Source organism: Furipterus horrens, unplaced genomic scaffold, assembly GCF_987537825.1.
Source record: "Furipterus horrens unplaced genomic scaffold, mFurHor1.1.pri manual_scaffold_5, whole genome shotgun sequence".
Classification (NCBI taxonomy): domain Eukaryota; kingdom Metazoa; phylum Chordata; class Mammalia; order Chiroptera; family Furipteridae; genus Furipterus; species Furipterus horrens.
In genome coordinates this window covers 129,603,470-129,629,703 of record NW_028327175.1, presented here as the reverse complement: position 1 = coordinate 129,629,703, position 26,234 = coordinate 129,603,470, and the positions used below count along the sequence as shown (strand labels likewise).

General features: G+C 39.6%; 1 protein-coding gene across 1 annotated transcript in view; it reads right to left on the bottom strand.

Annotated features, from left to right (window-relative positions):
* The window catches only part of PDILT (protein disulfide isomerase like, testis expressed), a 96,842-nt gene that overhangs the window by 6,000 nt on the left and 64,608 nt on the right, over positions 1-26,234 (bottom strand). The window contains exons 5-8 of the mRNA XM_090277788.1: positions 25,067-25,204; positions 22,044-22,154; positions 21,835-21,960; positions 19,955-20,152 (exon numbers count right to left, since the gene is read on the bottom strand). Of these exons, the coding sequence (XP_090133914.1) occupies positions 19,955-20,152; positions 21,835-21,960; positions 22,044-22,154; positions 25,067-25,204 (573 nt within the window). The remainder of the gene's footprint in view (positions 1-19,954; positions 20,153-21,834; positions 21,961-22,043; positions 22,155-25,066; positions 25,205-26,234) is intronic.

The following is a 26,234-nucleotide window of genomic DNA, read 5'->3' as shown; positions in this document are numbered from 1 at the left end:
GAGAGTTTGTTTCCCTATAAAAAATTAGTTGTACTCGGTTACACTTAGAATAAACACCAAAATAATGTACATGACCTATCTTATCACACTTTGGTTTCTGCCATCCTCTCCAAGCTCATTGCCCTTTTTCCTTGCTTTCTTCAGCCACACTGGTCTTCTATTTACCCAAAGGGCTAGCTTTCCTCCCACCTCAGGCCTTTGCTTATGATGTACTTGGGCCCAGAGAGTCTTCCCCATTTCTTATTCCTTTGCTTTCTTCTCTAAGTAGTTAACTCAGATTTATCCTTCAGAATGATCTCAAGGGTAAAGTTCCCTGACTCTCCCCAAGACTAGCTCAGCTCATGCTATCACACATTCTCATAACATTTGGTACTTATCCTTTTATCACTTATTCAACTTTATCATTTATGTTTATTTTCCTGGTTGCTTGATTAATGGGTCTCCACCATACCAGACAAAATGTCACAAGGGACTTTTCTTCCCTCATCATTGAGTGTACATTGCTGGGTATATGTAGGACCTCAATAAATAGTTTGTGAGTGAAAGAATGAAAGAACAAACCTAGCTCTTGCTTCTCTTTGAAGGAAGTGGTGTCAATCTCAGAATATATATATATATATATTTCTCTACAATCATTGCTTTATCAATATCTGTTTAATCTGCATCCTTCTTTGCATCTGCTCTGCTACTATCCTAGTCCAAGCAAGCCTTCATATCTCAACTAAATCACTGTAACAGCCCCCCCACCCCAGTGATTTCTCACACCTTCTCCTAATCCTCTCCACACCTTTATTCTTCTACTAGCAGCATTCTATTTTCACCATGCAAGTCTGGCTTCCCACTGCTCTTAGGATATTAAATCTTTAATATGCTTATGAGTTCTTGCTATCTGGCCTTTGCCCAACTCAACAACCTCATCTCCCAGAATGTATTCCTTCATTCCCACCCCAGCCTCTGAAAAGGACTTGAAGATTCTTCCCAAAGAAGCATAAATGGTGGGGGGGTTGAGCATGGGAGATGAGATATAAAGAAAATTATAGAGAATTAAGAATGGTCTAGATCAGGCAGATGTCATAGGTCACATGAAGGATGTTCATTTCTAAAAGCACAAGAGGACCTATTGGTTCTTGACAGAAAAACAGACACCTGCTGAGATGGAACTGGAGGAAAGAGAGAAAGGATGGGTAGAGCTCTAGGTAGGTTTGTAGATTTGATGATAGAAAATGAGGAGGGCCCTAACTAAAACCTTCTATTTTCTTTTTTAATATTTTTAAAAGATTTTATTTATTTGTTTTTTAGAGAGAGGATAAGGGGAGGGAGGGGGAAACAGCAATGTGTGGTTGCCTTTCGCATGCCCCCAACTGGGGACCTGGTCCACAACACAGGAATGTGCCCTGACTGGGAATTGAACCAGAGACCCCTTGGTTCACATGCTGGCACTCAATCCACTGAGCCACACCAGCCAGGGCTAAAATATTCTATTTTCTTAATGACATGAGTAGAGTGCTCAGTTGAGACTGAAAGTGGGGTGCGGATATGAGGAGAAATAAGCTCAGAGATTAAGAGAATGAAAACATTAAGAAATTTTTATTGAGATGTCAGGAAGTTTCTAAGAGCCCATGGGAGGCTTGGTTTTTGACTCCATGAAGCCAGCCTACCACACAATAGCATTCTTTTTCTCTAGCATTGGCCTGGTAACAGTGGGAAATTTAAGTGACTTCAACCAAAATTGTGATTATGCCTGGTAAATGCTACAGGGTGTAGAGATGTACAAGGTGGAAGGGATAAGGACGTTAAAAGAATAATTACCAGGGCAACAAACCATAGAGTTCAAGTTCACAAAGGAGGCTCTAAAGAGATTGTGGTGGATTCCCAGATGGATACAGAGTATGTGGAATCTACAACTGCCTGCTCCTGGCCCCAAACCATATTTGCAGCTAAATTACAGTGCAATCAACCTAAATAACTAACTGAAGGCTAGCTGAACTGAAATGCAATAACCAAAAATTTACAGAAGAAGCCATAAAAGATGGATTAAAGAACAGAAAAGCAGAAAGGGATAACCCCCTGACTCAGGTGTGGTGGTGGCTGAGAAGCCAAAGGGATATCATGGCTGCAAAACTCCCTCTTCCTAGGAGTATGGGGTCTCAACTCCATACAGAGATCCCCAACTCAGAGCAGCAGAGATGGAAAAAAAGAGCCCATGTAACATCTGGTGGTGAAAATCAATGGGGATTCAATCCTGGGAGACTCAGAGCCCACCTTCCCAGGGACAGTCACTCCCATTGTTATAGCATCAGCTGGGGGGTGCACTGCCTGACCCCAAATGCTAGTGAGGCCACTCTGTCATCCTTAGACCCTGCAGAGGGGTCTGTGGCATGCACTCAGCAGTGACTTTGGGGTCTTTTTTCTGGGGATGCTTTCAGCAGAGACTCAGACAGTACTTTAATTGTGAGAGAAAGAGGGCTAGTGTCCCTCACCTTTAGTGCACAACTGGAGGCCCTCTCCCAACCTGTCAACTTACTTGGCTGGCCCCATCTTGCTGAGTTCAGTGGTGCAAAAGGATCAGAATGCCATACAGAGCTGGGACTTTCAGATCATGTCTCCCAGGGAAGCTTTTGTCCAAAACCAGACAGGCAAGTGTGAGGCGTATAACTACATTGCAGGAGTGCAGATCCAATTTCCCCTGTGAGTTCAGCCTGTGCTAGCCTGGAGAGGAGATGAAATGTCCACAACCCTCCTACAGACCTTCAGGTACCAACTGCAATAGGAGACTATTTGGACAAGCCGTGCCAAGTCTCAGATACCCCATCATGATGGGCTCACTTCTGTGGAAGAAGGGATAATGGCTCAGAACTGGGACATTCAAAGTGTGAGACCCTCAGAGATTATTGCCTGGGACTGGGACAAAGTGCTTAACCCCCTTCATGCGGGCTGAGCCAGCATCATCCCCAATGGGAGACTTTTGATCGATCCCCCCGAGCCTGGGGTGGCTGAGTTTGCTCCTTGCAGAGGGGATGTCAAATGGGACACAACTGAACCTTTAGCAAGTCCCTCCAGGGGGAACTGGAGTTGGAGACTCTGGCACAGACTGAATGGTTTTGCTTTAAATCAGGGACCACTCTCTCCAATTGAGTGCCTGTCTATATGTTCCCCAAGTATGAGAACCACTAGTCGTGCCCTCCCAACACCAGTGTCCTGCCCTACCAAGCTCATGACCTGTGGAAGGGGCTGTGGATATCAGCTACATTAGGCTCATCCTAGTCTTTCTTCAGAAGGTTCTAAAGTAAGACCAGGTAACCTCAGGGGGAGGAAGACCTCAGGAAGCCTTGGTCCCTTTATAGATTTTCCTCCAGCTGTAAGCTAGAAGGAGCCAGCCCTATACACAGATTGGCCACTCCCATGCACACCGAGATCCAATATATGTAGACACAAACAGTGCAGTAGTTGCAGACAGGTAGCCCAAAGATGGTTACACACCGACCTATACCTGAACCACACCCAAGTGGACCCAGAATCAACACAATCAGTGGTGAGCTTCAGAAAACAACAGAGCTTGACCCAACTAGCCACACAGGTGGCTCCCCAAAATTGGGATTTGAGCAGGCACCAGACACTGCTGGAAACAGCAATGCCTCAGGGAGTAGCCCCTACACAAGAATTTATACACAGTGATTGAGGTGTATCCTTATAGTCACCCAGCCTGAAGGTTTAGCTCTACCCATGGAAGGGCCAATAGCATTCAAGACTCAACTACAATAAGAGGGTGCACAGGCCTACAAGAAATATTCTTAGAGCACAGAACTCAGGTGATCTGAAAGATTGTGTCTCTGAGCTAAACAAGACACCTTCATCATAAAGCCATCATAACAAGTTTGGGAGTCATAGCAGATCTACCTAATACACAGAGACAAAATGGAGAGACAAATAAATAGGCCCCAAACAAAAGAACAGGAGAAATCCCCAGAAAAATAATTAGTTAAAGTAGAAGCAATGAAATACCAGATGAAGAGTTTTTAAAAAGTGGTTATAAGGATGTTCAAGAACCTTATTAGAAGAAGGGATAATCTCAGTGAGAACTTAAACAAAGAGACAGTAAGCATTAAAAAGAGATAGAAACCATAAGAAAGAACCAATCAGAAATGAAGAATACAATATCTGGAATGAGAATTCACTAGATGGAATTAACAGAAAGTTAGATGAAGCACATGATTGAATAAGCTATTTAAAGGACAAGATTACAGTAAGCACACAGTAGAACTTCAAAAAGGAAAAAAAATTAATGAGGAAAGTCTAAGGGACTGCTGGAACAACATCAAGCATAACAGCACCCACATCATAGTGGTGCCAGAAAGAAAATAGAGTGAGCAAAGGATAGAAAACCAGTTTTAAGAAACAAAGGCTGAACAATTCTCTAACCTGGTAAAGAAAAAAGTCACACAAATTCAGGAAGCACAGAGAGTCCCAAATAAGATGAACCCGAAGAGACCCACATCAAGACACATCAAGATGGGGGCCTAGACAGACATTCCGTATCTCCCTCCACAACTGAGAAGGAATACAACTACTTCAAAACTGGAGACAACCAGAAGTTCCAGAAAACTGAACTGCATGGAAGCCCTACAAACAAAGATATAAAGAAGAAATACTCATCTAGACAAGTAGGAGGGGCGAAGCTGGGGTGGAGAGGATGTGGTATGGTGAGGGCAGCAGCAGAAGGCTGGCAGAATGTGCAGTCACATGTTTAAAAAGAAGGGAGGGACACCTGGAGAGTGCTCCTAGCATCAGACCAGACCGCAAGCTCATAGTTCCAGTGCCAGGGAAAATAAAGCCTCATTGCTTCTGATTGTGCAAACCAGTGGGGGCTGGGCCAGAAGATGAAACTTCTGGTCTCTCAGTAAAGTCCACTTGTTTAAAGAACCCCCACAGTCCTAGAATGTGCGCAGACCCACCCACTCTGGGAATGACGGCCAGGGCAACAGCTAGAGAGGTACCAGTCCCCTATAGAAGTGGGAGAAGTGCATGGAAAATGGGTGAGCGCTGAGCAAGTGGCATTGTTCCCTCTCAGACCCCTCCCCCACATACAGCGCCACAACGTGGTGAAATGGGTCACCCATACTGACAAATACCTAAGGCTCCCCTCCTTGCAATGTAACAAGAGCAACAGCTCTACCTAAGACACAGAGGAAAATAAACACAGGAACCTGTCAAGATAAGGAGACAGAGAAGTATGGTCCAAAAGAGGGAACAGATCAAGGTTCCAGTGGGAGAACTAAGCAAAGAGGAGATAGCCAACCTAACAAACGAGGAGATAGCCAACCTAACAGATGTAGAGTTCAAAACACTGGTGATAAAGATGCTCACAGACTTGATAGATATGCTTAAGTATGGCAAACACATAAGGAAAGAAGCGAAGGCGATGCTAACTGAAACGAAGGAAAATCTACACAAAACCAATGGTAAAGGGAAGAAAACTGGGGTTCAAATCAATGACTGGAAAATAAAGAACAAAGAAACAGTCAATCAGTACAGAATGAAGAAACAAGAATTGAAAAAAATGAGGAGAGGCTTAGGATCCTCTGGGACAACTTTAAATGTGCCAACATTCAAATCATGGGGGTGCCAGAAGAAGAAGAGGAAAAGCAAGAAATTGAAAGCTGATGTGAAAAAATAATAAAGGAAAACTTTCCAAATTTGGTGAAAGAAATAGACATACAAGTCCAGGAAGCACAGAGAGTCCCAAACAAGCTAGACCCAAAGAGGACAGCATCATAATTAAAATGCCAAAAGTTAAAGATGAAGAGAGAATCTTAAAAGCATCAAGAGAAAAGCAGGGAGTTACCTACAAAGAGGTGCCTATAAGACTATCAGCTGGTTTCTCAAAAGAAACTTTTCAGGCAAGAAGGGACTAGCAAGAAATATTCAATGTGATGAAAAGCAAGGACCTTCAACCAAGACTATACTTTACCCAGTGAAGCTATCATTTAGAATGGAAGGGCAAATAAAGTGCTTCCCAAAGTAAAGCTCAAGGAGTTCATCATTACCAAGCCATTATTATATGAAATGTCAAAGGGACTTATTTATAAGAAAATGAAGATCAAAACTATGGACATTAAAATGACAGCAAACTAACAACTATCAACAACTGAATTAAAATAAAAACAAAATCCAACTAAGCATACCAGAATAGGAACAGAATCATAGGTATGGGGACCATTTGGATGGTTATCAGCTGGAAGGGGAAAGGGGGGGGAAATGGTGCAGGAACTAAGAAGCATAATTGGTTGGTATAAAATAGACAGGGGGAAGTCAAGAATACTATAGGAAAGAGTGAAGCCAAAGAACTTATATGCATGACCCATGGATGTGAACTTAGAAGGGTAGAATTGTTGGAGGGAAAGGGAGTACTGGTTGGAGGGGAGCAAAGGGAAAAAAATTGGGACTACTGTAACAACATAATCAATAAAATATACTTAAAAAAATACACATTATAATTAAAAAGCAAAGGATAAAGACAAAGAGAGAATCTTAAAGGCAGCAAAAGAGAGATAGTTACCTACAAGGGAGTTCCAATAAAGCTGTTAGCTAATTTATAAACAGAAGCACTTCAGGCCAGAGGGGTTGTCATGAAAAATTTAAAGCACTTACCAGGAAATAAAAAAGGCTAAAGGAGTTCAATACCACCAAACCAGTATTGCAAGATATGTTAAAAGATCTACTTTAAGTAGAAGAAAAAATAGAGAGAAGAAAATAGATATAAAAATAGCAATAAATTACTACCAATTAATAATAACCTTAAATATAAATGGATTAAATGCTCCAATCAACAAACACAGGGTAGCTGAATGGATAAGAAAACATGGCCCATATATATGCTGTCTACAAGAGACCCACCTCAAAACAAAAGATACACACAGATTGAAAATGAAGTGGTGGAAAAAATACTTCATGCAAATAGAAACATAAAAAAAACCTGCAGTAGAAATACTTATATCTGACAAAAGAGACTTCAAACAAAGGCCATAACAAGAGACAAAGAAGTTCACTGTGTAATTCTAGAGGATTCGATCCAACAAGAGGATGTAACCCTTGTAAATATATATGCACCCTACATAGGAGCACCTAAATATATAAAGAAAATATTGATAAACTTTAAGGGAGAGATCAACAGCAATATAGTCATTTTAGATGATTCTAACAACCCTCTGTCATCAATTTATAGATCTTCCAGGCAAAACAAATCAACAAGGCAACAATGACGTTCAATGACACACTGGGTCGAATGAATTTAATTATTATTTACAGAACATTTTATCCCAAAGCAGCAGAATATACATTCTTCTCAAGTGTATATGGAACATTCTCAAAGATAGACACAAGTAATACACAAATAAGTGTTAAGACACAAATAAGTCTTAACAAAATCCAAAAGATTTAAAACATATCAAACATCTTCCCAGATCACAAATATATGAAACCAAAAATAAACTACAATTAAAGAGCTAAAAACACTCAAACACATGGAGGCTGAATACCATGTTATTAAACAATGAATGAGTTACCAATGAGATCAGGGAAGAAATAAAAAATTGCCTAGAAACAAATGAAAATTAACACAACAACTGAAAAATCTATGGAACATAGCAAAAGCAGTTTTGAGAGAAAAGTTTGTAGCATTATAGTCCTACTTCAAGAAGCAAGAAAAACTCAAAAAAACAATCAAAATGCCTCAAATAAACACCAAAAAGAACTAAAAAAGAACAATAAGCAAAACCAGAGTAAGTAGAAGGAAAGAATAATAAAAATCAGAGCACAAATGACATAGAGACTAAAACAACAATACGAAAGATCAATGAAACTATGAGCTGGTCCTTTGAAAAGATAAACAACCTAACTCATCAAGAAAAAGAAGAGAGAAGCCAAATAAATAAAATAAGAAATAAAAGAGGAGAAATAATAACTGACATCATAGAAATACTGGGTTGGCCAAAAAGTTGGTTTTTTCCATAAGATGACTCCAGCAGTGCTTAGTTGTTTTCAACTTCATTAGAAACAATTTTGTTAGGTTCTATTGACAGCTTTCATATCAGCATGCACTTCTAAAAAACTTATCAAAATTGATAAATTTCTGTGTAGCTATTTTAATATTGAAGATAGAAGAAAATATACAACATTTTTGGCATATAATGCTTTATTATTTCAAGAAAAGTAAAATTGCAACTGAAACACGAAAAAAGGATTTGTGCAGTGTATTGAGAAGGTGCTGTGACAAATTAAACATGTCAAAAGTGGTTTGCAAAGTTTTGTGCTGGAGATTGCTCACTGGATGATGCTCCACATTTGAGTAGACCAGTTGAAGTTGATAGTGATCAAATCAAGACATTAATTGAGAACAATCAACATTCTACCATAGCCAATCTACTAAAAAATATACAATTCAATAAAGTTATTGGTGAAAATGAAAAATGCATCTTTTATTTTATAAGAAAAAATCCATATATTTCTAGGAATTTATTCATTTTATCCAGGTTGTCCAATTTGTTGGCATATAGTTGTTCATAGTATGTTTCTTTTACAATCCTTTGTATTGAGTTGGCTAAAAAGTCCATAAGTATTTTTTTCCCATAAAATAAAATAAAATAAATATTTCACACACACACACACACAAAAAAAAACTACTAGAGCTGATAAATAAATTCAGTAAAGTAGCAGGATATAAAATTAATATTTAGAAACAGGTGGCATTTTTAGAAACCGATAATGAACTATCAGAAAGAGAAAGAAAAAAAGCCCATTTACTATTGCAACAACAACAAAAATAAAACAGGTACCTAGAAATAAATTTAACCAAGGAGATGAAAGACCTATTCTTGGAATACTATAGTACATTGAAGAAAGAAATTGAGAAGGATACAAAGAAGTGTTCATGAAGTGGAAGAATTAACATCATTAAACTGTCCATACTCCCAAAGCACTCTATAGATTCAATGTAATTCCTTTTAAAATACCAATGGTGTATTTCACAGATCTAAACAAATATTCAAGAAATTTATATGGTACCAAAAGAAGTCAGCAAACTTAAAAAGAACAAAGTTAGGGAGAGGGAGAGATGGCGGCGAGCCCAGCACCGCTACTGCACCGCTACTGCACTGCATCCCGGAGGGGCAGCAGTGTTGTCTGCTTGCCCCTATTGCAGAAAGGTTTAAAGTACAAGCACAGAGACAGTGAATGAGTGCAAATTTCGGACAGCGTGAGCAGGGAAGGGAGTGCAAGAGTGGAGTGGATAGGGGCAAAAGACTCACCCGTGCTCTCAAGGGGAGTCAGCTGTAGACTGGCTCACTGGCCCGGATCTGCCTGGAAACTGCTGCTTGCTGTAGGCACTGGGACCAGCAGAATCCCAGAGACAATAAGGTTTCCTTGAAACAGCGGGAGGTGCAGGAGGACGACTAGCAGCCCAGACTGTGGGAAGCTGTGTGAACTGAGTCTGGGTGGGGAACCCCTGGACTGGCAGGTCTGAGCCGGGGGCCCCATTCCCCGGTGCGTACATTGCAGTGCCACTGAAGAGAAAGGAGCAGAGCTGGGCCGAGAGAGCTGCGACAGAAACGCGGGCTTGGTAGGGGCCCCAGGTGGGCCGGCAGGGTGCACAGACGAACAGTGAGACACTACCAGGCAGGGACAGACACAGCCCAGTGCTGTGGCTTGGAGCATAGAGACTTCTTGGGAGGAGGAGCGAATACAGGACCCAAGGCTAGGCAGGGACTAAGAACAAGCGCACTGGCTTGCCAACAGAACAGCATTGCTAGAGAAGCCTGAGGATTGCTGGAGGGTGCCACAGGACAAGTGCGGAGAGACCCAACTCTGCGGCTCACAGCAGATAGTTACAATAGGCCACTGAGAGAGAGAAAAGCAGCCACAGAAACCAGCCAGAACTCCTCACAGCCAGCCAAGAGGAAAAAATTTGAAACACATGAAATTTTGACCAGGTGTGGATCCAGAAAAAGAAGACTGCACACAAAGGCTGAACTGGGTAAAAACTTTCTTTTAAATTAAAATATAAATTTTAATTTTGCATATAAATATTTTTCTTTCTTTTTCTCTTTAAACTATCTTTTTAATCTGTTTCATACCATCTCTCCCTCCCTCCTTCATCTTTAATTTTTATTTATTTGTTTGTATATTTTGTTTAGCCTCCCTTTCACACTAAATATATAGCATATAACTACCATTTAAATCTAATACTATACACTACCAATTTCTTACTGTATCCTGCATTCTTCTCTCTCTCTTTTTTTATTATTAACATACAATGTAACATACAATGTTACTCTATCATCCCCCCTCTCAAAAATCATCTTTTTCTTCATTTAAAACAACTCTTATCCATTTCTCCTATAGTATAATAGCCCTAACCTCTTTACATTTATATTAATACTGGCTCATTTGATGGCGATAGTGGAATAGAGGGTGGAGGATATTTTTGAGGGTGTGGGTTTCTTGCCTGGGCTGTGTGTTTATGTTTTTAATAGCATCTCCACAAAAGAACTCAAGTCAAGGTGGGCAGAGTGACTCTCGATCAACTAGCCAGAGGGAAGGTCCCACCAAATAGCATCTCAAATATAACCAGAGAGCATAAACAAATGACATAAAGGGTACCCCAGGAACATCAGGCCCAGGAGATCAAAGAGACTGCACCACTGAAACCCCCAGACCTCCTATAAAGAATCTCAAACCTCAAAGGAGTGGAATCAAAGCAGACAAATCCAAAAAACAAAAACAAACAAGAAAAATCCAACATGGGAAGATGCAGAAACAACCTCCCAATGAAAAGAAAAAGAGGAATCCCCAGAAAGAGAGGTAGATGGAATAGACATAAGCCAAATGTCAGACATGGAATTAAAAAAAAAAAGGCGGTGAAGAAGCTCAATGTACTCAACAACCTCAAAAACTACTATGACAGCCTCCAAGGAAGTTACCAACAGCTCCAAGAAAATTACAGGGAACTTATGGAGAACTACACAAGCATAAAAAAAGGACATAGAAACTATTAATAAGATCCAGGAAGAAATGAAGAATACAATCTCTGAACTGAAAAACACAGTACAATCAATCAAAAGCAGACTAAATGAAGCAGAGGATTGGATTAGTGAGTTAGAGGATAATGTAGAAAAAAATTCCCAGACAATACAATAAAATGAAAAAAGATTGAAAAAATATGGAGAAAGTCTAAGAAAATTGCAGGATAACATGAGACAAAATAATATCTGGATCATTGGAATAAAAGAGGGAGGAGAAGAAGAACAAGGGATAGAGAAGCTGATAGAAGAAGTAATGACAGAAAATTTTCCTAACCTGATTAGAGAAAAAGTCATGCAAGTCCAAGAAGCACAGAGAGTCCCAATGAAGAGGAACCCCAAAAGGCCCACTCCAAGTTACATCATAATTAAAATGACAACATTCAAAGACAAAGAGAGAATCCTAAAAGCAGCAAGAGAAAAATAGCAAATAACATACAAGGGAGCTCCGATAAGGCTATCGACCAATTTCTCAACAGAAACATTACAAGCCAGAAGGGAATGGTCAAAAATATTTCAAGCAATGAAAAACAAAGGCCTACAACCAAGAATACTCTACCCAGCAAGGCTCTCATTCAAAATGGAAGGTGAAATAAGAAGTTTCTCAGACAAAGGAAGACTAAAAGAATACACCTCCACCGAACCAGCATTGCAAAAAATGTTAAAGGGAATGCTTTAATAAAAAGAAGAAAACAAAGGAGATGGAGAGGAACACTGGTACAAAGGGAAATGAATAGATATATGTCAATAATAACCTTAAATGTAAATGAATTAAATGCTCCAATTCAAAGACATAGGGTAGTGGAATGGATAAGAAAACAGGACCCACATATTTGCTGTCTACAAGAAACACACCTCAAAACAAAAGATCTACACAGACTGAAAGTGAAGGAATGGAGAAAAATATTCCAAGCACACGCACAAAAAAAAATGTTGGGGTAGCAATATTTGTATCAGACAAAACGGATTTCAAAGCAAGGGCCATAAAAAGAGACAAAGAGGACATTTCATAATACTTAAGGGAACAATCCATCAAGAAGATATAACACTGAAAAACATATATGCACCCAACATAGGAGCACCCAAATACATAAAGCAAATACTAGAAGACCACAAGAAGGCTGTTAACAGCAACACATTGATAGTAGGGGACTTTAACACTCCATTATCATCAATAGACAGATTTTCGGAGCAAAGAAACACCAAGGATACACAGGCATTAAACAACACACTAAACCACATGGACCTAACTGATATATATAGAAACTTTCACCCCAAAGAAGCAAAATATACATTCTTTTCAAATGCACATGGGACATTTTCAAAGACAGCCCACATATAGGACACAAAACAAGCCTCAACAAATTCAAGAAAATTGAAATCATATCCAGCATCTTTTCAGACCACAATGCCTTGAAACTAAAAATCAACCTCAGGGAAAAAAATCAAAGACACCCAAACTCATGGAGAATGAATAACATGCTATTAAATAATGAATGGATTAACAATGACATCAAAGAAGAAATCAAGAAGTTTCTGGAAACTAATGATAATGAACACACAACAGCTCAAAACCTATGGGACACAGTAAAAGCAGTCCTGAGAGAGAAGTTTATAGTAATACAGGCATATCTGAAAAGGATAGCAGAATCTCAAATAAAAAATCTAACCCTAAAGCTACAAGAACTAGAACAACAAAACAAACAAAGCCTAGGGAAAGAGGAAGGAAAGAAATCATCAAGATCAAAGCAGAATTAAATGACATAGAGACCAAACAAACAATTCAAAAGATCAACAAAAGTAGGAGTTGGTTCTTTGAAAAAATAAACAAAATTGACATGCTTGTAGCCAGGCTCATTAAGAAAAAAAGAGAGAAGGCCCAAATAAACAAAATCAGAAATGAAAGAGGAGAAATCACGACAGATACCACAGAAATACAAACGATTGTAAGAAATTACTACAAACAACTGTATGGCAAGAAATTTGACAACCTAGAAGAAATGGACAAATTTCTAGAAACATATAACCTTCCAAAACTGAATCAAGAAGAAGTAGAAAGTCTCAACAGACCAATAACAAAGAATGAAATTGAAACAGTAATCAAAAATCTCCCTGCACACAAAAGCCCTGGACTAGATGGCTTCACAGGTGAATTTTACAAAACATTTAGGGGAGAACTAACTCCTACCCTCCTCAAACTACTCCAAAAATTCCAAAGAGAGGGAAAAATCCCAAACTCTTTTTATGAAGCCAGTATTACCCTAATTCCAAAAGCAGGTCAAGACACAAAAAAGAAAGAAAACTACAGGCCAATATCACTGATGAACATAGATGCTAAAATCCTCAACAAAAATATTGGCAAACAGAATCCAGGAACACATTAGAAAAATCATACACCACGATCAAGTGGGATTCATCCCTGGGATGCAAAGATTGTTTAATATTCAAAAATCAATAAATATAATACACCACCTAAACAAAAATCACATGATCATATAAATAGATGTAGAAAAAGCATTTGATAAAGTACAACACCCATTTATGATGAAAACAATCAGAAATTGGGAATAGAGGGAGCATACCTTAAAATAATCAAGGCTATATACAAGAAACCTGAAACCAACATCATACTCAATGGACAAACACTGAAACCATTCCTCCTGAGATCAGGAACAAGACAAAGATGTCCACTCTCTCCACTCCTATTCAACATAGCGTTGGAAGTTCTAGCCATAGCAATCAAACAAGAAAAAGAAATAAAAGGCATCCAAATTGGGGAAGAAGAAGTAAAACTATCATTATTTGCAGATGACATGATAATATACATAGAAAACCCCGTAGACTCCACTAAAAAACTACTCAATAATATAAGTGAATTTGGCAAAATAGCAGGGTACAAAATAAATATACAGAAATCTAATGCATTTCTGTACACCAACAATAAAATATCAGAGACAGAAACAAATAAGAAAATACCATTTACTATAGCAACAAGAAAAATAAAGTACCTAGGAATAAACTTAACCGAAGAGATAAAAGATCTGTACTCTGAAAATTATGTAACATTGAAGAAAGAAATTAAGGAAGATACAAATAAATGGAAGCAAATACCATGTTCTTGGATGGGAAGAATCAACATCATCAAAATGGCCATACTACCCAAAGCAATTTACAGATTCAATGCAATCCCTATTAAAATACCAATGACATATTTCACAGACCTAGAACAAATGCTCCAAAAATTCATATGGAACCAAAAAAGACCCCGAATAGCCACAGCAATCTTGAGACAAAAAAACACAGCAGAAGGAATCACAATACCTGATATCAAACTATACTACAAGGCCATGGTAATCCAAACAGTCTGGTATTGGCATAAGAACAGACATATATATTAATGGGACAGAATAAAGAGCCCAGAAATAAACCCAGGACTATATGGTCAACTAATATTTGACAAAGGGGAAAGGAGCATAAAATGGAGTGAAAAAAGCCTCTTCAACAAATGGTGTTGGGAGAACTGGACTGGGACGTGCAAAAAAATGAAACTAGACCACCAACTTACACCATACACCAGAATAAACTCAAGATGGATCAAACACTTAAATGTAAACTGTGGCACCATAAAAGTTCTAGAGGAAAACATAACCAGGAAAATTTCAGATATCCCACATAGCAAAATTTTCACTGATATATCTCCCAAGGCAAGGGAAATAAAGGAATGAATAAACAAATGGGACTACATCAAACTAAAGAGTTCCCGCTCAGCAAAAGAAAACATCAGCAAGATGAAAAGGCAACCAACTATATAGGAAAACATATTTTCCAATGGTACCTCAGACAAGGGATTGATTTCCAAAATATATAAAGAACTTATATGACTCAACAACAAGAAAACAGACAACCCAATTAGAAAATAGGCAAAGGACCTGAACAAACATTTCTCTGAAGAGTACTAACAGAAGGTCCATAGACACGTGGAAAAATGCTCAACATCACTAGCCATCAGAGAGATGCAAATAAAAACCACAATGAGATACCACTTTACACCTGTCAGAATGGCCATCATCAACAAATCAACAAACAACAAGTGCTGGCAAGGATGTGGAGAAACGGGAACCCTACTGCACTGTTGGTGGGAATGAAGACTAGTACTGCCACTGTGGAAAACAGTATGGAATTACCTCAGAAAACTAAAGATGGAACTGCCTTTGGAACCAGCGATTCCACTGCTAGGATTATACCTGAAAAATCCTAAAACCCTAATTCAAAAGAACTTATGCACCCCTAAGTTCATAGCAGCACTGTTTACAATAGCTAAGTGCTGGAAACAGCCCAAGTGCCCATCTGTAGACGAGTGGATCAAAAAACTGTGGTACATTTACACAATGGAATACTATGCAGCAGAGAGAGAAAGAAGGAACTCCTGCCATTTGCATCAACATGGATGGAACTAGAGAGAATTATACTTAGTGAAATAAGTCAGGCAAAGAAAGAAAAATACCATATGATATCGCCGAATACAGGAAACTAAGGAACAACACAAACAAATGAACTAAGTTGAACAAGGAACAGAATAACAGTTATTAGGGGGAAGGGGAAGGGGGGAGGGAGAGAAAGGGGATAAGTAAAGGAGGGTTTAATCAAAGAACAGGTATAAATGACTTATGGACATGGACAACGGGGGGGATACCACTGTGGAAGAAGGGATAGGCTGGGGGGAGGGGGGAGCAATGGGGAAAAAAATGGGACAACTGTAATTGAAAAACCTAAAAATTAAATTAAAAAAAGTTAAAGGTATCATGCCACCTGATATCAAAGTATTATATAAGGCCACTATAATCAAAACAGCCGAGAGCTGCAGACATGTTTGGGCTGGCTCTGGCTCTAGGAGGCTCTCTCTCTCAGGCTCTCGCTGACCCTCACGCCCTCACTCTCTGGCTCTTGTGGGCTCCCTCCATCTGGCTTGGAGCAGGGGTCTCCAGGCGGCTTTAAGAAGAGGCTCTTGCCAGGCTGCTTTGAGAAGGAGAGGAGATCCATGCGGTTTGCAGGAAGAAGGCAGTTTGCAAGGAGGCTGAGAATCGAGGCGGCCCTGCATTGAGAGCTGGAGGGCACCACAGCACAGAAAGGACCTCCCCAATCAGAACTGAGGGATTGGCAGCTACTGAGGGAAGATGAACCATCTCTCGAAGCCTGTTTGACAGCAGCATCCCCAAGAGAGCCTGGCCTTTTCCAACAGGAGCCTCCCCCCACCCAAAGAATCCCAAGTAAACAAAGAACCTAAATGGAAGCCGCCCTCCTGCCAGGTCAAGCATATTGACCAAGCCAATTCAAGAAATACCTGTCTTCCACTTGGAAGCCAAAATGTCGTTGCCGAAAATGAGGTCATCGAGTCCTGGTGACCAGCCTGGCAAGGACACCCACCCATGGAGAGATTATCACAGCCTTTGCAGAAGTGCACACTACCATGCAGTCCGCCTGGTTTCTGCTCCCTTGCTCTCTCTGTCTTCTGACTACATGTTTCATTTTAGCCCTGTGGTGAATTATTTATCTGGAGCGGAAGTGGGAAAAAGTGAGAATTCCGCCCCCTGGGGATAATGAGAATGTACGTGGATCCGGGCTACAGTGCGCTTTTCCAGCTAAGAAACAGAGAACGTGGGTCTCTTAGTGAAATACTACTAACGTATAGGTAACACCCACAGATATTTGCTGATGTGGGGCTTTTGTAATGCTGCCAACGTGGAGCGGAAATCTGCCAGGAGGTGCCGAAGCCCAAGTCCTGGGGAGCCACATCAAGCAGAAGGGAAGCTCTGTCTCCATGTCTGGGTGTTGATTCCTCCGTAATGAAACCTGCCTGAGAGAGCCAAGAAAAGGCCTGGATTTTGCCGATCCCCTCCTTTCCTCGTCGCTCACAGAATGGGATGTAGTCTCTGCATAGGTGCTTGCCCTGGCTCCATAGAAACCAGAAGTGAAACCCAGGCCCTTGCATCAGAACTGCCCAGCTTATTGTTTACAATCGCCAGGATGTGGAAGCAGCCCAAGTGTCCATTACTAGATGAGTGGATGCAACAACTATGGGACATGTACACAGTGGAATGCTACTTAGCCATAAAAAAAAGAAGAAAGAAGAAGAAGGAGAAGAAGAAGAAAAGTTTACCCTTTGTGACAGCACAGATGGACCTGGAGAACATTATGCTAAGTGAGATAAGCCAATGAGACTAAGGCACGTGCCATATGATCTCACTCGTGTGTGGAATCTAATGAACACACTGAACTAACAAGCAAAATAGAGACAGACCCATAGCAGGACGACAACTAAGGGGTGGAGGGTTAGGGAGTGGACATGTTGAGCACAAAACAAAAAGGACTTGTGGCCAGGGACAGCAGTGTGGTGACTAGGGGGGAGGGGAGTGGAGGTGGAAGAGGGTATGAGGGGTAAATGGTCATGGAAAAAAATACAACAATAAGCAAAAAAAAGCTCAGCTTAGCAATGGCTGGTGCGGCTCCGCTGCTGGAGGGTCGTCCCGTAAACCGAAAGGTCTGGGTTCAGTTCCCAGTTGGGGACGTGCCTAGGTTCTGGGGTCAGTCCGCAGTGGGTGCATACAAGAGGCAACCAATCGGTGCTTCCCTCTCTCTCCCTCTCTCTAAAATCAGTAAGCATGTCCTTGGTGAGGATTTTAAAAACGCCCAGCTTGCTTTGGCACCAGCATTGTCCTGTACACCAAAAGGTTGTGCGTTCGATCCCCAGTCATGGTGTATATAAGAGGCGTCCGATCTCTCCCTCTTCCCCTTCCTTCCTCTCTGTCTAGAATCAATAAATATATCCTTGAGTGAGGATTTTTTTAAAAAGCCAAAAAAAAAAAAAAAAAAAAAACAGCCGAGTACTGGCATAAGAATAGGCATATAGATCAATGAAACAGAACAGATAACCCAGAAATCAAACCATGGCTATATGTTCAATTAATATTTGACAAAGGAGGCAGGAGAACACAATGGAGTAAAGACAGGTAATAATAAATGGTGTTAGGAAAATGTGACAGGTACATACAAAAAAAAAAAAAAAAGAAGAAGAAATTAGACAATCAATTGCACCATACACGATAATAAACTTAAATAGGATAAAAGATTTAAATGTAAGTTACAAAACAATAAAAATCCTACAAGAAAACATAGGCAGTAAAATCTCAGACATCTCTTGTTGCAATATTTTTTGTCAATGTATCTCTCAGGGCAAGGGAATTAAAAGAAAAAAATAAACAAATGGGACTACATCAAACAAATGGGACTACATGGCTGTAAAAAAGAAGGAAATTTTACCTTTTGCAACAGCATGGATAGACTTGGAGATTATTATGCTAAGTGAAATAATCCAGTCAGAGAAAGACAAAGAGCATAGAGATCTCATTTATATGTAAAATCTAATAAATAAAATAAAATGGTGAATAAAATAGAAACAGAGCCATGGATACATGGAACACACTGACAGCTGTCAGAGGGGTGGAGGAAGGGGGACTAGATGAAACAAGGTGAAGAGATTAGCCAAAGAACATATGTGCATAGATATAGACAACAGTGTGGTGATGGCCAGAGCGAAGGGGTTAGGGGCTGGGTGGAGGTGAGCAAAGGTGGGTGGGTGGGAATAGGGACATTTGTAATAATGTCTAGAATAAAAATAAAGTTAAAAAAAGAGAGAGAAATTATGAAATGGGATCAGGAAATTCAAAACCATGAAAAAGGTAAGAGATTGTAGCAAAGTGGGTACTAGAGAAAGAAACTAAGTGAATGGGAAGCATAAACCAGGGTGTGGTCATATAACAGGTGGCCATGGCATTTGACACACCAGTTATGAGAGAAGAAAAACCAGGGTTTTGGTTATTGACATCCCTGGAAATGATGGCAGAGCAGGGGTGGAGGGCAAGTCTGCAACAAGGTGCTTAAGTCCTCAGTGAGTGAAAGGGAGGTGATCAGAGAACAATAGTAACAGGGGGCAGGAGCAGGAAAAGTCCAAAGGATGGATTCCAAAGGATCTGAGGGAGTGAGGCCTTCTTGAAGGTAAAGGAGAAATTGCTTGGAAGTGGCATGGAGGACACCAGCCTCACCACTTGGTGTGTGATAATGTGCATAAGAGAAAATACAGCTTTTACTTGAGAAGGCTGCAGGGGAAGTACTATCTGTGATAATATGGACAGAAGGCCATGAAGAGAAATCCTCAGAGGAAAGGTCATCATATATTCTGGCTTGACTGGCGAGTACCAAATTATTCCTGTTGTTCCAGAATACTTTTAAAGAATGTCCACAATACTCTCAAAAGTGCCCCCATATAGAAAATAAAAAATATGGTCACCTAATTCAGCAGGATGGTTGAGGATGTAGCAAGTACTAAATAAACAACAGGTGATGTTGTGTTATAGCAGGTAATACAGCCATCCTTCTGCAGACTCTCCTTCCTTTTAACAAAATAGACTCCCTTCAAACCCTCCAAACAAAAGGTTCCTGGAGCCTTTGAGGTCAAACCCTGATTACTTAATACATTCCACTGTATCTCTGGCCCCAGAGGAAGCATCTATCCTTAAGCCAAGTAAATCTTTCATTCACATTAGAGTCTGAAAAGAAGACATTAGCCCTGGGAGTACCTGTATTTCAAATGGAAATTTCTGTAAAGAAAATGCTTTATTTTAAGAATAAAGAATTAGTAGTGCAATTACAGAGTCAAAAAAAATCAAAAATTGAATAGATTAGAGGTGGAGATGCAGGAATATTTCCCCATATTGAACCTTGAAGTTGACCTTTATTCTTCACCTCATTCAGATGACCAAAGCCAGCAGAATTATGAAAATGAGTGACTGAGTTTCTGGATAAACCTGGTTCAAGAACAAACTTACCTTGGCACTTCTAGTTAGGAAGCTGTGTCCAAATATCTTGAGATTTTGGAAGGTTATGTTCTCAAAAGGCATTTTGTACCTTGCATCAGAGCTTAAGTTTAGGATTTGGACAGATGGGATATTGACCTCTGTAATTCGGAAGTATTTGAAAATACGTCTGTTTCTGGGTTCGTCTGCATCCACAAGGATGAACAGGATCTGTCAAATCAAATGAAACTTGTGTCTGCCTGGATTGAAGGTCATGCAGAGGGTAAAAAATTGAAGTTTGGTAAGGAATCCCTTACAGAGGAAGAGAAAGTGTTGGGAAGCTGTTGGAGGGAGGGGATGGGGGGGCACTAATGGAGTGCAAACAGCAGGGTCTATGGAATGCCACCAAAAGACTTAACAAAGGCGCCCTTTCATCAGACAGGTACAGCCTTACACCCTAGTACACAAACAGCCATCAGCCAACCTGGCATCACCATCCACATACCACAGGAAGTCAGAGTCCTGAGCTTTCACCCCAATTCTTTGGGCAAAACATAACTTCCCTTCTCTGTGCCTCAGTTTCCTGATCTGTAAAGTGGTGATTATAATAGCTCCCACGTTATAGGGTTGCTATGAAAATTGAACAGGACTATGTATATAAAGGCTGAGTTCAGTGACAGGGAGGTAGAAAATGCTCTATACATCTTCACTCATTATGATTCTAAATTATTTTTCTATCAAGGAAATTCATTACTTTCCTCATTCATTCCACAAATATTAATGAAGTGCCTATCAGGCATTTTGCTAAGCATGGGGCTATGCTGCTACCCAAGGCAGACAAAATCCTCACCCTCACAGAGCTTGTGTTCTAGTGAAGAAGTCAGACAACAAATGAGTCAACAAATTAATAAATTCAGAGGGAAAGCAATTAGATTGTGATCAATCTAATTACATCAAGATCTTAAAGTTTAAAATGGAATAAACCAGGAAATATTGTATCGCTCTGGTTAGAGTATTATTCCTGGGGAATAATGTGGTAGAATGAAGTATGAACAATTAAATATGTTCATGGCCTAGAGACTTTATACCATGTTTAATTTTGGTTACAAAATGTTTTCATTGTTTCATTTAAATTTCAGTCATTTTCTTCAAAAGAAAAAAATTACCATTACTGTACTTCTTGTAAAAATAAAGAGAAAAATGAGATAAATAGTCTAGGTGGTTAACTATGGAAATATAGGTGTAGTGCCTAAGAAAAACAGGTTGGTTTCTAATGATGATAATGACCACAATGATAAAAAGCACTGTTTATTGTACATTTGCTCATTGCTTTACGTAAAACACTTCTAATTTTCACCATAAGTCTTCATTTTACACGTGAGGTGACTGAGGCTGAGAGGTTAAGAAACTCACCAAAGACAAAACCCACTTCCAGGAGGAAAAGAATTTGAACCCAAGTCTGTGTGATGCTAAAGCCTTGAAACTTAGTGTCAGACAGTCTGTGCTGCTTCACACATCTAGGCTTTTCATACTTCCTGACCTCAGGCAGGACTGGTCTTGCTTCACTCTCATATCCAGGCCAAATGATACCCACACAGCAGTTCCCACTCTTAGTGAAACATGGTCCATCAAAAAAGTAGCCAAACCATCATGTTCCTATAGTAGACTTATCAAAGATGAGAGAAGAAAGAGCATAGGTTTGGCAAGAGAAGAAGAGACACTGGACAGAAAAGGAGGAGGTTGATTTAAAATTAAATAGTTAATGATACATAGCATTGATATGCAAATCAGAAATTTGGTACACAAATTAATGTGAAATTATTCTTGGTTTAATTTATAATCAGCAAGACAGGCAAATGAGGTCAGGGTCTACAAGTCTAAGATCCCCAAAGAGAAATGATGCCTTCACAAACCTTGTTTTGGAATTCCTCAGATGCCAACTTATAATGCTGTATTATCATACCAAATGACTTGGAGCTTTTGGAAGCAAAAAGTAGCATGTGATTCACGATGTGTAGTTCATAAATCAGATCCTTATTCTGAGACAACAAGAAAAACAAGTCATCCCCCACACACAGCTGCCCCACCTACCCTTCTCCTTGGGGAGACTTTGCTCACTGACCTCAGTGTTGTATTCAATAACAAAACCTGTGAGGTGCTCTTTTATGACTTGATTGAGGACATGTTTGTTGGTGCTGTCATTAATAAGTTCCTGGCGGTTCACAATTTTTCCCTTGAACAAAAGAAGAAAAACATTGGAGGACGGTAGCTTCTATGGAGGCACTAAATATAAATAGCACAATTTTCCTCTTGGATAAAAAATAAAAAAGCACCATGGTGACAATGTAATCCATAATCTAGGCATTTCATAAGTATGGACAGCTGGGCAGATTGTCCTGTGAGTCCATGGGTATGTGGCAGCCATGAAAATCTCTGATCTACAAAGTCAGGGAGTATAACTGACTGACATCTCAGTTGCCTTGCTCTGAAATCTATCAATGTATTTGTGCTGATGCTGAATGGTTTCTCGCACACTGCTCCTAACCAATGACTAAATGTGTCAGGGATACTAAGGCAAGCCCATTTCTGTGAGATGAAGGACTTCTCTATTAAGTGACTTTGATAAACTTTCTAAGAACTCTACTGCAGTCAAGGATTCTTTCTGTTTTTCCTTCCTTCCTTCCTTCCTTCCTTCCTTCCTTCCTTCCTTCCTTCCTTCCTTCCTAGGGTCAGGCCTACATCATGGTCTTAAGAATCTCCTTATCTCTCTCTCTCTTTTTTCTTTCACAGGCATTTTCCCTAATCTCTGCATGTAACTAATTCTGCTTGATGACTTCTTCTCAGAAGAACCTGGATCAACACAAGGAATGCTATAATTCTCTGTAGCCCAGGATAAAGGTCTGTGGGGGAAAAGAAAGAAGTAGTTTTCTCCTAATTTCTGTCTTTTATGTCCTTCTCTTCATCTCCTCCAATCCCACTCTTTTAGTCCATACCTCTTTCCTGGACTCATGAAAAAATCTCCTAATTGTCTTCTAATTTCTCTCCTTGCTTCTGTCTAATCCATTTCCCACACTTCAGCCAGAATGATGCTGTTAGAATGTAAATCTGATCATTTTGTTCTCCTGCTTAAACACTGTAAAGACTCTGTTGTCTTTTGGATAAAGTCTAAACTCTTTTCTGGTCTTAAAAACAGTCTAACAATAATAACATGACTTACTGAGAGCTCATATTGTACCAGCCACCATTCTAAACATGCTATATGCCCTAACTCATTTAATCCTCAAAGCAACTCATTGAGCGATGTACTATTATTTCTCCCACTTTACAGTTGAGGACATTGAAGCACAGAGAAGTGAAGTGACTTGCCCAAGGCTTCTAAACGAGTAAGAGGTAGGGCCTAGATTTCAACCCAGGCAGTCTTCCAGTGCCCATACCCTTAACCATTAAAATAGACCAGCTCTCTCCCAAATGCATTTTCCAAGTTTCTTACTTAGCTTTCTTTTTTTTTTTTTTCATAATGTTTATTCTGCAGAACTTTGAATTTTTTATGTAGTACAAATTTATCAGTATTTCTTTTCTTTGTTTCTGGAGTTTCTGTCATATTTTATAAACGGGCTTTCCCACTCCAAGACTACAAAGCAAACTCTCCTGTAGCACCTTCTGGTCTTTCCATGGTCTCATTGTTATATTTTTAAATCATGGATCAATCTGAAATTTAATTTGGTGAAAGGAGTGATATAAGGATTTAGCTTTAGTGTTTTGTTTTCAAAGGCTACCCCATTCTCTCAACACTAGTCATTGAATAACATATATTTTTCCTATTGATCTAAAATATCATATACTAAATTTCCATATGTATTTAGATCTATTCTGGACTCTATTATCCCATTCAGAAACACAAATCAATTTATTTTATTCTCCAAATTAAAGCCTTTCAATGACTTGCATGGGTTTATGTAAAAATTCATTGAGCTTACAGCCTTCTGTAAAAGTCAAGCAGATCTGCTACTTACCTCCTGTGTGGCCTTGGATAAGTAACCTAACCTCTCTGAGTCATTCCTATAAGTAACATAGTTGTTGTAAGGATTTGGTTTTTTGTGGGGAGGTGTAAGGCATGTTCCAGGAACCAGACCAGTGTCTAGAATAACACTGTTTAATAGAACTTTGTGTGATGATGGAAATGGCCTATGAATTTATGCTGTCCAATAGAGTAGTCATTATACACATGAAGCTAGTATGATTGAGGAACTAAAATGTTAATTTAAACAGTCAAAAGTGACCAGCAGCTGCCATACTGGACAGCTCAGATTTAGATCCCACAGAGGCTAGGCTGTGGAAGGCCTTGTAGGTATAACTAAGAGTTTGAGTTTTTATCCAGTAATAATAAGATTAATAACAGAAAATCATAGAAAGGTTTTCAGTGGGAAGGAGGAAAGTGACCAATAGGTTTGAATTCTGGTAAGATGGATCATTAGAAGACAAAAGAGAATGTGGCAGTTCAGTTGGGTGGATATTGCATTATGCTGCAGCAGATGATGGCCACTTGAATTAAGAATGAACCAGTAAAAAATGAATCGATGGAAGAGATATTTTGGATTTAAAATCAATATTATTGGAGTGATGGGGTGGTTATGAGGGGCGGGGAAGACAGAGGTGTTAGAATGATGCCTGGGTGTTCTGGCTTTGCTCAGATGGAAAATGGGAGATATGGTGGTACCATTCATTGAGAGAGGAAAATGCTGGAAGAGGATTTGGGGAGTATATTAAGACTTGGCCATGTTGAGTCACCTGGTGATGGATATAGAGATCTAGAGATAAGGGAAGTCTGGTTCGAGGTAGAGATTTATAAGCCATTGGGTGTCTGGATAGTGATTGCTGATAGAAGGTGGGTGGGAAGCATAGACCAGAAGAAAACATAAAGCAGAGGGTTGAGACTTAATGACGTTTACTGGTTAAAGAAAGGAGAAGGAGCTTATAAGAAAATGGCTAGAAAGGCCAGAAAACACAAGGAAGATGATATTGCAAAAGCCAACTAGTCCAGTACCAATTAGCTCACAAGTGGCAGAACCAGAAACCAATACACACATTCACAGTCCCCAGTTTTGAACTAGTGACACTTCACTAGCAATTCAATAAAAGACCTACCTTTTTGAACACCAGAACACTGTCAAGGGTGACATGGAAATGCCCAATGGCATTACTAATCGATATTACTCCAAATGTTAGCTCTGGGAAGTCTTTGATCACATCATAGAACAATTCTGCTACTTCTTCCTCTAAATCCTGTTTGGGGAAAAACATTTGGTAAGGTTTTGGTAGAAAAAAATATGACTGGCTCATTTAAGGGCCAGGTAGAAATGGTGACCAATTTGTGTCCTTACCTTTCCAAGTTCTGGGGTTTTGCTGAGCCATCTAAATCCTGTTTTATGAATATTTCATACCAGAATATTTCTATGACTATGACTAAGGCCAAGATAGGCAAATCTAGAGATATATGGTGAGAATTGATAAACTTGGCCTTTTCCAAGTATTAGAATGGGTTGAGACTTTTAAACATTTATTCCTTAATTTCTTTCAGAAGAGGCAATTTATCTGACCACATGTATTGACAGTATCAAATACAAATTTTATGTGGCTCAGTTGGTTGGGCATCATTCTGCAAAGCAAAAGGTCACCAGTTCAATTCCTGGTCAGGGCACATGCCTGGGTTGTTGAGGCATGTACAAGAAGCAACTGATCAATGTTTCTTTCTCAATTAATATTTCTTTCCCTCTCTTTATCCCTCCCTTCTTTTCTCTCTAAAAAGATTAATACATAAATAAAAATGTAAAAAATATATAAATTTGGTATCAAGATGTGGCTGTAGCTTCAGGATTCCTTCTTTAGCTTAAAAAAATTGGGGTCAAAAAACAGTAAAAAAAATGGGATGGGTGAGAAAGAGATACATCCACTCCCCAGGTATAAATTTAATGCCAAAATTCTGACTTCACTGGGAAAAGGAGAGAAGTCATTAGAGTTATAGAAAATGAGTTAATAAGATCCAAGATGGTGGAGGAGTAAGTGGAAGCTACACTAACCTCCTCCCAGGACCAATCTGGAATTATAACTTAATTGTGGAGAAATCATCTGGAATAACCAACTGAACACTAGCTGGAGAGAAGCCTTATAACCACAGACAGACAGAAAAGGATGCTTCATCACAATGTGATTAGTAGGAAATACAGAGATATGAAAGGGCTGAATGGGTTCCCACAGTTGGCAACTGAAGGGACTGAGAAACAGCTCAGCAGCTGGGGGACCCCTGAGAAGGGTT